At 39.5% G+C, this 16,624-nt stretch overlaps 1 protein-coding gene across 1 annotated transcript; it reads left to right on the top strand.

Moving 5' to 3' along the window:
• The first annotated feature begins 10,657 nt into the window (after positions 1-10,657).
• LOC110298865 (olfactory receptor 51I2-like) lies at positions 10,658-11,779 on the top strand. The gene has a single exon (XM_021168388.1). It carries the CDS (start codon positions 10,750-10,752, stop codon positions 11,695-11,697), a length of 948 nt encoding a protein of 315 aa, XP_021024047.1. The 5' UTR covers positions 10,658-10,749; the 3' UTR covers positions 11,698-11,779.
• Positions 11,780-16,624: the final 4,845 nt, after the last annotated feature.

Below are 16,624 nucleotides of genomic sequence, written 5' to 3'. Positions count from 1 at the left end.
TGCCCCAATATAGGGGAATGCCAGGGCCAAAAGAATGGGAATGGGTGTGTAGGGAAGTGGGGGGCGCTATGGGGGNCTTTTGGGATAGCATTGGAAACGTAATTGAGGAAAATATGTAATAAAAATATTAAAAAAAAAATAAATTTGGAAAAGTCAAACAAAAAAAAAAGTGGGAGTGGGTGGGTAGGGGAGTGTGTGTGGGGGGAAGGGTATGGGGTACTTTTGGGATAGCATTGGGAATGTAAATGAGGAAAATACCTAATTAAAAAAATACCAATGTCTGGCCTGTAATCAGATCTCTACTGGTACATAGTGCACAAAACATCACCCCAACAGCTTATTGTTCTGCTCTGCCTAATGCACGCCAGTATATCTCCCACCATATCCCATACACAATTTGCTTCTTTTCTGCACAAAATATTAGGGTCATTTCTTGTTTCTTTTTTTTTCAATATCTATCATAAACCCAGGCACCTGTTTTTCTTTGTATTCTCAGGTTTTTGAAGTTTGCTTTCAATCTGGTTCTTAGTTACTTTTAATTTCATTTTATTCACTATTTGTAAAATCTTACTGGGTTGAGATTGTCTTTGTGTTTTTAAATCTCAGTCTTTTCATTGGCACTGTTGACATCTAAACTTTGAACTGCTTCCCTAAAATAGTTAATTGACAATTCATAGCGACTGCATTGCCCATTTGGCTCAGTACCTCCATGTGTAGTCCTTTCTATGTAATGTATCCACCTAATTATATGCCAAATAGCTTGCTTTTGTATCTTAAGTGATAGTCGACCTGAATATACCAACCAGTTTCAGAAGTATTTATAGTAATTTAAGCATGAAGTACATCACACATATTAGATGTGGCTCCTAACTACTGCAAAGCCAGTGTACGGAACTGCAAACCTACCAGAGCAATGTCTAGACACAGTGACCAGGTAGCATGCCAGGTGCTAATAGAATCAGATGTAAGAAGCACTGGATAAGTCTGGTGTTGCCAGTGACAGAGATATTCTAAAGAATGAGACACTGGGGGCTGGAGAGATGGCTCAGCAGTTAAGAGCATTGACTGCTCTTTCAAAGGTCTCCAGTTCAAATCCTAGCAACCACATGGTGGCTCAAAACCATCCGTAATGAGATCTGATGCCCTCTTCTGGGGTGTCTGAAGACAATAGTTTACTTATTTATAACAATAAATAAATCTTTAAAAAGATGAGATATTACAGAAGGATAGCATGTATTGTATGTATCTTCCTTCAGTGACACATTGTATACTTACAGATATCTTTTGCTGAGGTTCAAGAAATCTGAATTAATTCAGACATATGAATGTTGTATGGCTATTTTCATCTAATATACAACAGCAGAATCCCAGCCTCAGCTCATCGACCCATTAATTTTAGGCATCAACGACAACTCTGCTGAGGTTTTTAATTCTTTCTGCATTGAGAATGGCAGCATTTGGTTTACCTATCTCATACAATATTTTGTCATTGAAGAAAATAGTTAAGTAATGGGATTAAAAGATCTAACACCAAGTTAAAGCTTGTAGCCCCTTCTGCCAGGCACTGCTCTGGAATCTCCACCATGCTGCCTGCCCACTTTTCTGAGACAGAATCCAGGAAAGCATTAGTTTTTCTTTTACTTCTCTTTATCCCCTCTTTGGGTACCATCCAAAGGCTAACACAGACCTTCCCTGGTACTCTGGGTTTTCTCGTTCTTTCTCTGAAGTCACCCCCTTCATTCCCCCATCACAGCTCATTGACACTACAACAGGAATCTCTCTCTCTCTCTCTCTCTCTCTCTCTCTCTCTCTCTCTCTCTCTCTCTCTCTCATACACACACACACACACACACACACACACACACACACACACATACACACACACACATACACACACCTCCATCTCCCATAATGCAGATACTTATATTGGCAGCTTGCTTAACTAGTGGTTTTTCTTTTAAGCTCAAATAAAATTCTCCCCAGACTTAAAAACAAACAAACAAAGGAACAAAAACTAACTGTAGAAGCAGCACCTTCTCCATCCCGTACCAGCAGTTGGAGTAGTGGAGAGTTTAATCAGTATTCATACCTTGATCTCACCAACAGGCCCTAGCTCACAGAAATGAACTGATGAGACCAGAGCACAGCAGTCTGCACTGTCAGAAGTGCAACTGGCTCCCAGGTGTCTTGATTTAACTGCAGTATTTCACTCATTTAACTGTCAAATTAGATAGCCACAGCTCACATTCCAATGCTTTTCTCAAATGGTACTCTGTATACATTTGTACCTATTCCTGAAATCACTCACTGTTTTAAAGGAGAGAGTGATAACTATAGTTCCTAGGGGAAAATCTTGAATGGTGGAAATCAGAGAGAGGGCTGGACTTTGTGCAATGTGTATGTGTGTGTTTGTGTGTGTGTGTGTGTTTAAGCTTATTCTTGCCCCCAAGAGAATAATGGTAACTGTAAGGAGTTGTAAGGAGGATGCTCTTCCATAAACAGATGTAGACTCTGGAAAGACAAAGTACAAATAAATCTGTAGTGCAGGGCCAAGTTGTAAACAGTTGAGTTGCTGTAGCATTACATTTGGAATGGGGGCATGCTCCAGAAGTTGTCCATGCAGCCTTGCTATGAGTCAATTTTATGGGTTTTGCCCCCTAATTCTTTTGAGATCTTAGCAATCGAACCATGATTTCTTTCTTTGAACAGTTGCTTTTAGAGATTCTAATCATAAGAGCAGCATGCTTAGGCTTGACCTGTGGTGGGTTGTCATATGTGGACTGGAGGCTTTGAGGTCTGAGTGATAAAATGGTCATGTGTATAGGTAATGTGTAAGCTGCCTGTGATGGTTTGTTTGGGGACATGAAAGGTGAGTGTGTGATCTGGATATCACTGTCTATTTTCAGTTTGTAAACTCAAAGGCTGTGTTTGTGATAGCTCTGAATTCCATCTTTCTTTTTATTCAAAGGGCATGGTTATGTATGGATTGGAATATTCAAATTCATAAGTCAGATATCATCATCATCATTACTATGAGTATTATTACCTTTAATTTTTTACAGTCCAGTCATTGCCCTTCTCCTAGTTTGCCCTCCCACAGATTCTCATTCCATTCCTCTTCCCCTTTACCCCAAGATGATGTCTCCCAACCCCCTGCCAGACCTCTCCACTCCCTGGGGCCTCTGCTGTATATGTGTCAGGGGCCTGGTACCAGTTCCTGTATGCTGCCTGGTTGGTGGCTCAGTGTCTGGGAGCTCCCTAGGGTCTAGTTAGTTGAGACTGCTGGTCTTCTCTTTATCTTCTTCTAACCTTTCCCTAATTCAACAACAGGGGTCTCTGACTTCATTCCAATGATTGGGTGTCTAAGTATCTGCTTCTGTCTCAGTCAGCTGCTTGCTGGGCCTCCCTTAGGGCAGCCGTGCTAGGCTCCTGTCTGTAAGTACACCATAGCATCAGGAAGAGTGTCAGGCCTTGGAACCTGTTGGGTGAGTCACTGGGACCTCTTCTCCCAGTCTCTTCTCCATTTTTGTTACTGCAGTTCTTTTAGACAGCAACAACTCTGGGCCAGAGTTTTGACTGTGGGATGGCAACCCCATCCATTCACTTGATGCCCTGTCTCTATCCTGGAAGTGGACTCTACAAGTTCCCTCTCCCTACTGTTGGGCATTTCATCTAAGGTCCCTCCTTTTGAGTCCTGAGAGTCTCACCTCCCAGGTCTCTGGTACTTTCTAGAGGGTCCTGCTTCCTCCCTCCCTCCCTCCCTCCCTCCCTCCCTCCCTCCCAATGTTGTATGTTTCCATTAATTTTTTCTGGCCCTCAGGGCTTATATCCTATTCCCTGCCCCCTAATACCTGATCATGTTCCCATTTCCCCTCTCCCCCTTCTTCCACACAGGCCCCTCCCTCCTTCGGCTTCCTGTGATTTCTTTCTTCTCCCTCCTAAGTGGGATTGAAGCATCCTCACTTGGGCCCTTCTGCTTGCTAACCTTCTTGAGTTCTATGGATTATCCTAGGTTATCTGTACTTTTTTGGCTAATATCTACTTATCAGTGAGGACATACCATGCATGTCATTTTGGGTCTGAGTTACCTCACTCAGGATATTTTCTACTTCAATCCATTTGCCTGCAAAACTCACGATGTTTTTGTTCTTAATAGCTGAATAGTATTCCATCGTGTAAATGAATCACATTTGCTGTATCCATTCATACATTGTGGGACATCTGAGTTGTTTCCATCTATTGGCTATCACAGACAAGGCCACTATGAATATAGTGGAGCACATGCCTCTGTGGTATAGTGGGGTATCTTTGGTGTATCCAAAGGCTAACACAGACCTTTGGTGATAAAGCTGATCTTCAGGTAGATCTATTTACATTTTTTCTGAGGAACCTACAGAATGATTTACAGAGTGGTTGTACCAGTTTGGAATCTTACCAGCAATGGAGGAGTGTTCCTCTTTCTCCACATCCTCTCCAACATGTGTTGTCACCTGAGTTTTTGATCTGAGCCATTCTGATTGGTGTCAGGTGGAATCTCAGGGCCCCCCTCATTGTCTAGATCCAGTATTCAAAACTATTGAGAAAACATCTTTTTTTTTTTTTTTTTTTTTTTTTTTTTCTCTGTGTAGCCCTGGCTGTCCTAGTACTCACTTTGTAGATCAGGCTGGCTTCGAACTCAGAAAATCGCCTGCCCCTGCCTCCCAAGTGCTGGNTTTTTTTTTTTTTTTTTTTTTTTTTTTTGAGACAGGGCTTCTCTGTGTAGCCCTGGCTGTCCTAGTACTCACTTTGTAGATCAGGCTGGCTTCGAACTCAGAAAATCGCCTGCCCCTGCCTCCCAAGTGCTGGGATTGAAGGCGTGCGCCACCACCACCTGGCGGAAAAAAAAAGTCTTAATCGTTTATAAAATAATTATACAATAATGGGGAATCATTGGAACTTCAAAAACCTGAAAGCTCTCTGTTGAGATATAGTCAAATAACCTGCTGTAAATCTGAGAGATGCCTAAATGATGAGTCAATCTCAAAACCTGTGAACAAAACCTAATTAATTTTACTGAAGAAAGATTCCAGAGCTCCCTGCAAATGGCATCACTAACAGTTTACATTTCATTAAAGAAGCCCATTGGGCACTCGCTCTTCTGAACCAAGAGCAAATCCAACACAAGAGTTCAATGAGCAGAGAAATAGCTGCATCCTTTTATTACAGCAGGAAAAATAAAATAAAACAAAGAAATAAAAACAAACAAAAACAAAACAATCCAGGAGCTAAAAATTTGCAGGGACACATAAATTTGGAAGCCCTGTCACAGAAACACAAGAAAACACTCAGGTTCATTTAATTTGTGAAAAACAAGTCTACCTATCTGCAGGAGAATTTGCTTTGTGGAAGGTAAGATGTTAGTTGAACTGCTCATTTGACAACTAACTCTGAGCTAATTATACTCTATGTTGGATACTGTAATGGCAAACATAAATAAATATCATAAAATATTTTATTTTGTTTTTTTATGAGAATAATTTGTGACCAACCAATATCAAAATGTGCAACACTAAACATCGTTTTGTGGTACAGATGATCCTAAGTGCTGCATATGTAATGGCACTAGGTATGACCAAATAAAATTGCCACTCTTAGAAAAAAAAAAAAAAGGAAATTGTGATGAATCATGGTGTCATTTAACCCCTAGACAGCTTTCAAATAAAAAAAAAAAACTTTCTTTAGAAATACAGTAGTTGTCTTAGACATTTACACAACAAGTATTCATCTACCATTTAATATGGCCTGTTGATGCCTATAATGTTTTTTAGGTGATTGGGATCTCAGAACTCTGGATTGAGATCCCAACAAATATTCATTCTGAATTTCAGCTCATTGTGTTTAGAAAAGAGAAAATGCTACACAGAAAAACTGTGTGAACTTTGCTGGAAAGACTAAATTGACTCTCACTTAAAAGTGTATATATTTGCTCCAAAATAAACACCTGATAAGCCTAGAGAAAGAGCTCCGTGGTTAGGAGCATGTTCTGCTCTTGCTGAATATCCATCTGGGTTCAGTTCCCAGTACCCACATACAGTAGCTCTCAACTGCCTATAATCTCCATTTTAGGAAAATACACCTTCCTCTGTTGTCTGCAGGAACCTCATGCTGTATAAAAACTCACTCAGGCGTGCACATACAGAAAACCATCCAACCATCCAAACTATTTTAATATATATGACTAAGAAGGAAATCAGCTTGTGTTCAAAATTTCTATGTGACATGTTTTGTAATCAGTAACGTGGTTTTGAACAGCACAGAAGTAGCATAATGTAATAAAAATCATAAACAGTTTTTGAAACTTGCTCTATATTTTGTTGTTTTAAAAGAACAATAAACTCCAGAAAACATGTTTCTGTCTTTCTTTAACTCTGTCTCATCTCTGTCTCTGGCTCCATCTCTGTGTCTCTCTGTGTCTTGCTCTCTTTCTCCCCCTCTTTTACACACACACACACACACACACACACACACACACACACACACACACACACACACACAGATATACAGACACATACACACAGATATACACACTCACATAGACACACACAAAGACACACACACACACAAACATACACACGCATGTACACACACACTACATATGGGTGATCTCTCGCCCTACTTGACTGACAGTTGTCTGTGGAAGCAGGGCACCAGGGGTGAGTCCAACAGCTATCACAAACTTAAAGAGCCAAATTTTCCCATATTGCTCATAATATTTTTGTTTAGTCAAAGAAAATAAATATTAGAGAAATACTTACAATAAGAGATTGTTATTAAAATTAATAATAACACTTAATAGTTTTTCTTTATAGCAACATTCAATATCTGCCCTTTCATCTCTTTTAGGAAGACAGTGTTAAGAAGTAAGAAGATATATCATTTTACCCAAATTAGCGTGATTTGATTTTTTTTGTAACAAAACAAAGCCCCTGACCTGATAAGAAATGCCCATGGTTTTGTAGTAGCATAAACATCATAGGAGTAACCAATCACTTTCTGATTGGATTTAAATCTCATTCCACAAGATGAAAGGCATATCTGGCACCATTATAAGACTAAGAACCTATGACTTGACAGGTCCTAAGTCCTAGGGGAGAACTAATTACTGTTATGTTCCTAAATAACCAGAGTATTAAAGGGATTATTAATGACTTATCATTTTACTAAAAGATCAATGCATTGCTCAGCCCTTATCAGAGTATCTTCTATTTGTAGTAGACAGTGATTAATACCGAGAACCACAACAGTCCAGAATGCATAGAATAAGAATAGCAGAATGCTCTGCTCTGAAGGGAATATCTATATCTTACATTCCTCCCAAGGCTCAGAGATCCATGATGGAAAATGAGGTAGAAAGAATGTAAGAATCATAGCTGGGGAATGAACAAATATGACTTTCTAGGCACAGTAAAACAGCTGCACATATGAACTCAGAGAAGTTTAGACAGCAGATAATCTGTACAGGTCATATTAGACAAAAATCTCAGTATGGAGAGAGAATTTGGGCACAAAATCTTACTTCTAGCTATGGTGCTATTGACAGTTGTTAGCTACTGAGAGAGGCAGAGGGGGAAAGGGAGACAGACAGTTTTCTCTAGGAGGATAGCCTCTGCTAAGCTGACCACTCTACTGGAAGAATACACATTCATGAATAACAAGGACACAAAGTTAGGTCAGTAGGGAAGAAGGTGTAAAGAGTTGGGGAATGGTGTGAATATGATCACCACACACTGTATGGAACTCTAGAAGAATTAATAAAATTCTCACAATGACAGATACTGTTGACTGTAGGGAGAGACAGGGACTCTGAACTTCTGATGGGAATATGGGTTAGTATTACAGATTATTTTATGACTCTGAAGTCATAAAATTCTAAAAATCATTGCACCCTATGATTCAGTTATCTAGGTATATTTTCAAAAGAGATGACATCAGCATAATAAAGACGCACATGCAGGCTCATACATCCTTCAGCACTATTTACAACAATTAAGGCATGAAATAAGCCCAGGTTTCTACAGACAGTTGAATGAAAAATAAAATGTGTACCATATATGCACAGTAGAATGTTTATTCAACCACGGAGGAGGATGAATGTTTATCATTTGCAGCAAACTAGAAGATAATAAATGAAATAGCAGTGGGTTAATTATTTATGAAGGCGAAAAGCATCCATGTTTTCCTCATGCTGCCCAAGGCCTTAGACTCAACCAGAGTGGTCTCCAGTTTACAATCCTTTTGCCTTAGTCTCCTCGTGTTTTGATTACAAATTTGGATTATGTCTGTCTGTCTTGTGTTGTGATAATTTTAAGTGAGTAAAGGAATGGTCTGTGTTTGAAAGCAGCCTTGCCACTTGGCACTAATAATTTTGAGTTTACCTCGAGTTTCTGAGCCTCCAGTTTTCTCAGGCATGAAATGGAAGGATTCCTTCTTTGAGAAGTTGATTTTGTGGGTTAAATAAGGCAATGTCTCTAAGCTTTGGTAGGGTTCTAGGACACCAACACCATAGGGTATCACCAGCAAGCATTTGTTTTTATTGTTTATGAGATTAGCTATCATTATGGTACAGCTTGTGCATCTCTCCTGGGAAGGAGTCTGAGTGGGAACGAGGCTTGGGGGAAGGGCTCCATCTATCTGGAGGAGAGAAAGAATGAATTAGTCATATATTATCATTTTCTAGTGTTGGGCTCCTTGTCACTCAGACTCTGATTTGAAACATTGCTTACAAGACCCTAGTAGCCATGCGGATATGCCAAAGGTGAATGTCAGCTCTCTTTGATGGGGAGGAGAGGGACGTTTGTCTTGTTCTTTGCACAAAGCTCTGGAGCACCCAAAGGAATAGAAGGCAGGGGGTAAACATGGGAATCCTGTGGTGACGAACCTATTCCCAACAGCGTTTGGCTGAAGAATATTAGGTCTTGCTGTAAACCTTGCATTGGTCAGAGGTTGAGATGAAGCTCGTGAGAAATATGGTATGAATATGGTTTCTTTTATAGCTTTCACTTCACAAGACCTGAGGTGAGCCTAGCACTTAATGTCAGGAGCATGAGGCAGGCAGAGGCATCTCCTTGTAACTGTTGGCAGTGGAATTTGACTTTCTCTTAACCTTTATTCTCGGTGTTGCTGTCATCTCTCCAATCTTCCCTCTCTGATATTACATCCTACACCTTACACTTCCTCATTCGGCCTTTATCCCTTTCATAGTATTTCCTCTTTAAAATTTTTTTCTTTCAGCCTTTCCTCCTTTATTTCTGTTCTTGTCTTTCTAAGTCTTCACCACTTCTTTCACTCTCTGTTCTCAGTTTTTTTTCTCCTTGGTGTAAATCCCCAGAAAATTACTAAGAAACAGAAGTGACATTAGTGTCAGAAGGGGACAGTAAGGCCACTTCATCTTGTCTAATTATAACAAAACCAGATATGAATGCTAATTTTTTCCTACAGAAGCAGGCTTTTAATTAAGGCATTTTTAGATTTCCTTAAGGTTAATGTATTCCATGGTAGAATGAGACTAGAGTGTTCAAGAAGTCTGGCCACCTTGGGACAACCCCCTCTAAAATAAGCAATGTTCTTTCTTTGCATGGTGGTGTCAGGAGCTCATCACACTGTGAAGATTTCTCTAAGTATTTCTTGTCTGCCCTTTCTACATCTTCAAAACTAATGCTCTTTTCCAGCAAACTTATCCTTCATTCATGGACCCTTGGAACTCTTTCTCAACAACTTGTACTCTAATAAGTAATTTCCTCCTGATATCTAATATTAGTATTCCCTGATATAATACTTAACTTCTGCCATGGGAAACTATGTTTTCTGAGGGTTATATAAAATAATACAGAAAACATATGCTATGTGTGTTAATGATTATCTGTGAGACACAAAGGTTGACCTGGCAAACAAATTCTGAAGCCACCTTTTACAAGGCACTAGATGTTCATAGGCTTGCCACAGGAATGTTACAAAACATTGCTAAATGCAGTTTCTTGCTCAAATGTGTGCATCTGAAACACATACAGGAGAGCAAAGAAGAAGGATGTAAAACAAAAGATGTGTTTCTCTTTCACTACATCTCACAGTTTCATCTGGGCTGATGGAAGGTTGCATTTCTTATCTCCTACACCTGGGAAAAATTAAAATACCAGCTGAGGAACAGCAATGGTATTTTATGAACACGAAAGCATGAATTATGTTATCAATTTTTAGGAAAAAAACCCTGGGGACTGTAATTGGGTTAGAATTTAGGTTCTAATCATGTAGCTTTCTTATCAGGAAACCTGGAATAATTTCCTTCTTCTTTTGCTTGACATTTGTTTCCTTATTTTTCAGAATGGATGTTTAATTTTTCCTATAGACGAACTTAGGTCATGCTCATGAAGTTTGAGGCACGTGGAGATAGCTGGCAGAGTGATTACAAAGACCATATATACATATCCAGGAAGCTACTAAGAGTCTGAATGAGATGGTCAACTCCCACAAAAAGATTTCCAATTCCTTCTTCTAAAAGAGGCCTGAGACAAAAGCCTCTTCCCATAGCTGGATGTTCATAACCTTCTGATCAGCTCACCAGTGGATTTCAGAGATCAAATACATGTACAATCATTATTAAGAAGAAAGCTATGTGCTGCCACCTTTCCTTCCACAGGGATACTATAGTATTGGACACATGATATAATTTTCCAGAACATCCATCTGACTGGTGACAAATGACCCCGTCATCTTATGGGGAACTTCAGGATCAATGCCTCTCAGGTTCCCAGCTTTATTCTTACAGGCTTTCCAGGAATGGAAGCCATCGAACCCTGGCTGTCTCTCCCTTTCCTTTTATTCTATGCCATCTCCATTGTAGGCAACTCCTTGATCCTCCTCATCATCAAGGAGGAGCAGAGCTTGCACCAGCCCATGTACTACTTCCTGTCCCTACTGTCTGTGAATGACCTGGGTGTGTCTTTCTCCACACTGCCAACTGTTTTGGCTACCCTTTGCTTCCATGCCCGAGTGATCGCCTTTAATGCCTGCTTGGCTCAGATGTTTTTTATACATCTTTTTTCTTGGACAGAGTCTGGCATCCTTCTAGCCATGAGCTTTGATCGCTATGTAGCTATATGCAATCCACTGCGCTATGCCACAGTGCTCACCAATGCTCGCATTGTGGCAATGGGCCTGGGAACAATCCTCCGTAGCTTTGTTCTCATTGTTGTCTTTCCAGTGCTTTTGCACAGGCTGCCCTTCTGCCACCCTCAGAACATCCTCTCCCATGCTTACTGTCTACATGTGGACATGATTAAACTGGCATGTACTGATGTTTCCCTCAATAGCCACTATGGGTTGTCCATCGTGTTGCTCACCTTTGGCCTGGACTCTGCACTCATCCTCATCTCTTATGTGCTTATCCTGCGATCCGTGCTTGCCATTGCATCTCGGGAGGAGCGTCTGAAGACACTCAACACATGTGTGTCCCACATCTTGGCTGTGCTCATCTTCTATGTGCCCATGGTCAGTGTGTCTATTGTTCATCGCTTTGGGGCTGGCCTGCCTCATGTGGTACATATCCTCATGTCTATTCTCTATCTTTTTGTGCCTCCTATGCTAAATCCTATCATCTATTCCATTAAGACAAAGGAGATACGCCAGAGACTACTCAAGATGCTCTTCAGAGTCAAGTTGTGACTCAAGCGAAGACAGAAATGATACATGATCTAGTGTTGTGTGGGTATGGACAGCTACCAAATATGAACAGTACCAGAATAGGGAGAGATTGACTAAGGGATGTGAGGTCTATGCTTAAAGTTCCAGGATCACTGATAAGAAGTTTAATCTAGATTATTAGGCTTGTATCTGCCAACACCATTTGGGGTCAGAACCAGAATTTAACTTTGTTAACTTTTCTTTAGACACAGAAAACAATCCTGTTTCCAGGATAAGCAAGGGAATTGTTATTTTCTAGAGATGCCAAGGACTAATATCAAAATATCTAGTGACACTGTTGGACTTTGAGGGATATGCATTAAAACAAATAAAGATACAGATAGGATTAGTGTGGGATGGGTCCATGCCATCTATGCTAGGAAAGTTTAAGCAAAAAAGACTTGGTACCTGGGCTCGAAAAAGTTGAAGAGCTCTGCTGCTTATTTACTCAGAATTTGATTTTAGAATTCCTTGGAAATTTTTCCAACATGCACATAGCCAGAGGCACGTTGGCATTTAGTTTTGCCTAAATGAAGTTAACAGCCCTTTGCTTATAACTCTGGGGGACTTTTTTTTGTCATTCTCCATGAATATATTTATTCACAAAGAATAAGACAGTAATCTTGTGCTGTTCTGTCTGACCATATGAGACCTGCCATGATCTCCCATTGAAATTGGATCTGAAAGTGTGAGACCAATATTGAAGGATTCAGTGAAAAATTGGCTGAATAAGGAATGAGATGAGTAACTAAGATAAAAAATAGCAAATATACATACTTATAAACCATTGCTATCGTTTCTCAAATCAGAGTTCCTTTCTTTTTTTTTTAAATTGGATATTTTATGTATTTGCATTTAAAATGTTATTCCATTTCCCAGTTTCCCCTCCAGAGCCCCCCTCCCCTTGCTTCTAAGAGAGTGTTTCCCCTCCCAACCACCCACTCCAACCTCACAGCTCTGGCATTCCCCTACACTGGAGGATCAAGCCTTCACAGGACCAAGGGCCTATCCTTCATTTATTCCATACAATGCCATCCTCTGCTACCTATGTGATTGGAGCCAAGGGTTGCTCCCTGTGTACTCTTTGGTTGGTGATTTAGTTACTGGGAGCTCTGGGGGGGTCTGGTTGGTTGATATTGTTGTTCTTCTTATGGGGTTGCAAATCCCTTCAACTCCTCCAGTCCTTTCTCTAACTTCCCCATTGGAGACCTCATGCTCAGTCCAATGGTTGGCTATGAGCATCTACATCTGTATTTTTTAGGCACTGGCAAAGCCTCTCAGGAGACAGCCATAACAGGCTCCTGTTAGCAAGTGCTCATTGTCATCCACAAGAGTGTCTGGGTTTGGTGTTTGTATATGGAATAAATCCCCAGGTGGGGCAGTCTCTGGATGGCCTTCCCTTTAGTCTCTGCTCCATACTTTGTCCCCTTATTTCCTCTAAACAGGATCCCTTCTGGGTTAAGAACTTGCAGACAATTGGGTAGCCCCACCCCACTACTGGGGGTCTTGCCTAACCTCTGGATATGGTCTCTATAGGTTCTCCCTCCCATTTGTCGGGCATTTCAGTTAATCAGATCCCTGTTGGGTCTGGGGCACCTCTTGTTTTCCTGACATTCCCCATCCCCTATTGCCACACATCATGGTTCAAATTCCTGACTCTCTGTATATCATCTCTGTCTCCTCTCTCTCATGGTCCTACCCCCTTCCCCCCTTCTCCTCTCTTTCTCCCAAGTCCCTCCTACCCTCTTCCTCCTGTGAGTATTTTGTTCCCCCTTCTAAGAAGGGCTGAGCATCTGCATTTTCAAACCAAAGTTTCATATAGAAAAATGTTGCCTATCTCTCTGGGTCTCATGTTGCCTCTTATTGGAGAAAGTGGAAACAAAATTTGAGATTTTAGAGTCTTGACATTTTTCTGATGTGAAATAAGGAACCAGCCTTTCATCTATTTAATTCATAGGCTTGGTTTGAAGTATAAACAAAATAAATTGCTTTAACATTTATATAATAACAGACATACATTATTCATGCATATTAATTTTTATTCAATGGGAATAAATACAAGATTCTGTGTTGAGTTTTAAATATGACATGCAGGCCAGTAAGTTCGTCTAGCGGGTAAGGAAATTGGCCACTAAGCTTGACTCCCCAAGTTGTTGCCCTCTGATCTCTCTCTATACACCATGACATGTATACATCTGTCCCCAGTGAAATGGAAATTTAAAGTGTTAAAAAATTTCTTGAAACATGACACGTCAATGTCCAAAGAAATGTTTTGTCTGACCTTTCCTGAGTCTTAACCCAAGTGAACCTTATTATTCACTACCTTCTTTATATTTATACTAACATCAAGTAATATATCTCAACCAATTCAGTTTAGTTAACTTGTCCTTTCCACCTGTATTTTGTTCATTGTTTTTCCTGTTAGCCATCATGAGGCCTACAATGCATCAGTCAGATATAAGGTGAGAAGTGAGTTAATAAATACATGTATTTATTTATTTGTCTGTCAGTAAACTCTTTAGGTTGAATTATCACATCCAAACATCTTATTCTAAAATTTATCACGCTTCTTACTAAAGATTAATTTTATATGGAGCTTTTATTATTGATCATAGCATAAATACTGTACACATTACAATTGAATAAAAACTTTATTTTCAAATATTCCATACATGTACCTTACATATTTATATATCATGTACCCTATGGACTATGGTTTATAATAATAGCAATTATCAGGGTCAAATGTGCTCAAATAAATATTTTTAATGGACTTGGCTGTTTAGTGATTTCCTTTCATAAATATGAAATAATGAATCAAAGCTACTATAAATTCTATGGCAATGCTTTGACGTATTACCATAATTCTAGAGGACTCTGATGTAAACCTTTGGGTCTTCAATGCAATTGTGAAGAGCTTATGGAAACACTAAGAAAAGGCTACTATTTCCCATGGCACATTTGATAGGAACACTAAAAATCCACTTGTCTGCAAGGTCTTCTGCATGTGAGAATGACTCCTCATAGATATTTGCTACGAATGATGCTCGTTTTCTCAGACTAATAAACATATGTCTTACAGTTCTCTCTGGTCATGTCATTGGCATATTCATAGATATTTCACAGACCATTTCCTTAGAGCACTGATAAGAACAAGATGCACAGTGATAACAAAGAGCTGTGAGTACCAGAGTTAGCACAAACAACTAGTCTACAGTATAAGCTTCTTTAACTTCTCAAGATTTAGCCTTCACTGATCAGTGATTAGCTTCATGGTTCATTCTTTTAAATAGTTAACAAATGATCCTGGTTTGGCTGAGCAAGAGAAGTTATATTATTATTTTATTCTTTTAAATTAGATATTTTCTTTATTTACTTTTTAAATGTTATCCCCTTTCCCGGCTTCCCTCCTTCCCAGAAATATCCTATCACATCCTCCTTCCTCCTGCTTCTATGAGGGTGTTCCTCTTCTCACCCACCCACTCCCACCTCCCGTCCTTCATTTCCTCTACACTGGGGTATCTATAGAGCTTTCATAAGACCAAGGATCTCTCCTTCCATTGATGCATGACAACACCATCTTCTGCTACATATGCAGCTGGAGCCATGTGTACTCCTTTGTTGATGGTTTAGTCCCTGGGAGTTCTGGGTGGGAGGTCCTGTTGGTTGATATTGTTGTTCTTCCTATGGGGTTGTAAACTCCTTCAACTCGAGAAGGCACATTATGATATATGATCTGGGAAGTAGGTCTACAGACTATCCAGTCTACATGCCTGCTCAAGATAGTAGAAGAAGTGTCAAGCAGAGGAAGACATCTTTCAATTGGTGCATGGAGAACCTACTGGGTTTATGAGACTAGAGGGCTTGGACAAATGAAGTGTTCTAGAGAATGACTTGGGATCAATGGAGAGTTATGTGACCTTTTCTCTTTCTGAGTGCACACCCATAGAGTCCCAGTGAAACAGCAGTTTGGTGGTATATCACATTCTGTGCATTATTTTTACAGGTTCTGCAGAGCACACTTTCTAAAGTATGAGTGCAGTTAGAGGATAGGTGATGCAGCTCTCCCACTCCATTTCAGCCAAAAGTCCCTCCAAACAGATTCCCACAAGGCCTTAATTCAATCTTCTCACATTATTCTACTAAAAATTCCTCATTTGACCATAGAAAAAAAATCAAGGTGAGGTTTGAATTAAGACTTTAGAGTAATGGGAAAAACAAAGAAACAAAGAAATAACCCAAACACTTTGTCTTATCTACTTGCTCTTGTTCTATTTCACAGGTGAGGAAGATTCCATTATTATTCCTTTCAATAAGTATGTGACTGTATTTTTTCTCAAGAAGGCAAAGAGGATCAACAGTGTTGCGTGGTGTCATTTTATAGCTACACATCCAAGTGAAATTTAAAGCTTTCTGTGTATCTAGCATAGTGCATGCTGCAGCCAAGCTCTTTAAATACAGTTGAAAAAAGGAAAGGAAAACTGAAGATTGTATCCATACTTTTCATATTAATTTCTTATTTATTAATATCGATATTTAATTAATAAATATAACATGGTAATAAATTAATAAATATGGTATTTAATTAAAAATAGCTTGAAAGAAATTATTACTCAAAATAAGCCAACTAAAGGAAGACAACTACCTCTCTATTTCAGTTATGTGTAGAATTTTAGGTTGAACACAGCAGAGGAAGGATAGAGAATGTTTGGTCAATGGATACAATATCACAGCTAGATAAAAGGAAAATATTCTAGTGTAACACAGGAAAGTAACAACTTATTGTCATTTCAAAAATGTTAAGAGAAGACAGCCACAAGAACAGAATGCCAACTTTAACAACAAAAATAACAGGAAACAACAATTACTTTTCCTTTTTATCTCTTAATATCAATGGACTCAACTCCCC

This window comes from Mus caroli, chromosome 7 (genome assembly GCF_900094665.2).
Source record: "Mus caroli chromosome 7, CAROLI_EIJ_v1.1, whole genome shotgun sequence".
In the NCBI taxonomy this organism is placed as follows: domain Eukaryota; kingdom Metazoa; phylum Chordata; class Mammalia; order Rodentia; family Muridae; genus Mus; species Mus caroli.
This window is presented reverse-complemented; position numbering and strand designations above follow the sequence as displayed.

Bases quoted from the DNA above. Each gene is read 5' to 3' on its own strand.
- LOC110298865 (XM_021168388.1), top strand. From the start codon at position 10,750: ATGGGGAACTTCAGGATCAATGCCTCTCAGGTTCCCAGCTTTATTCTT.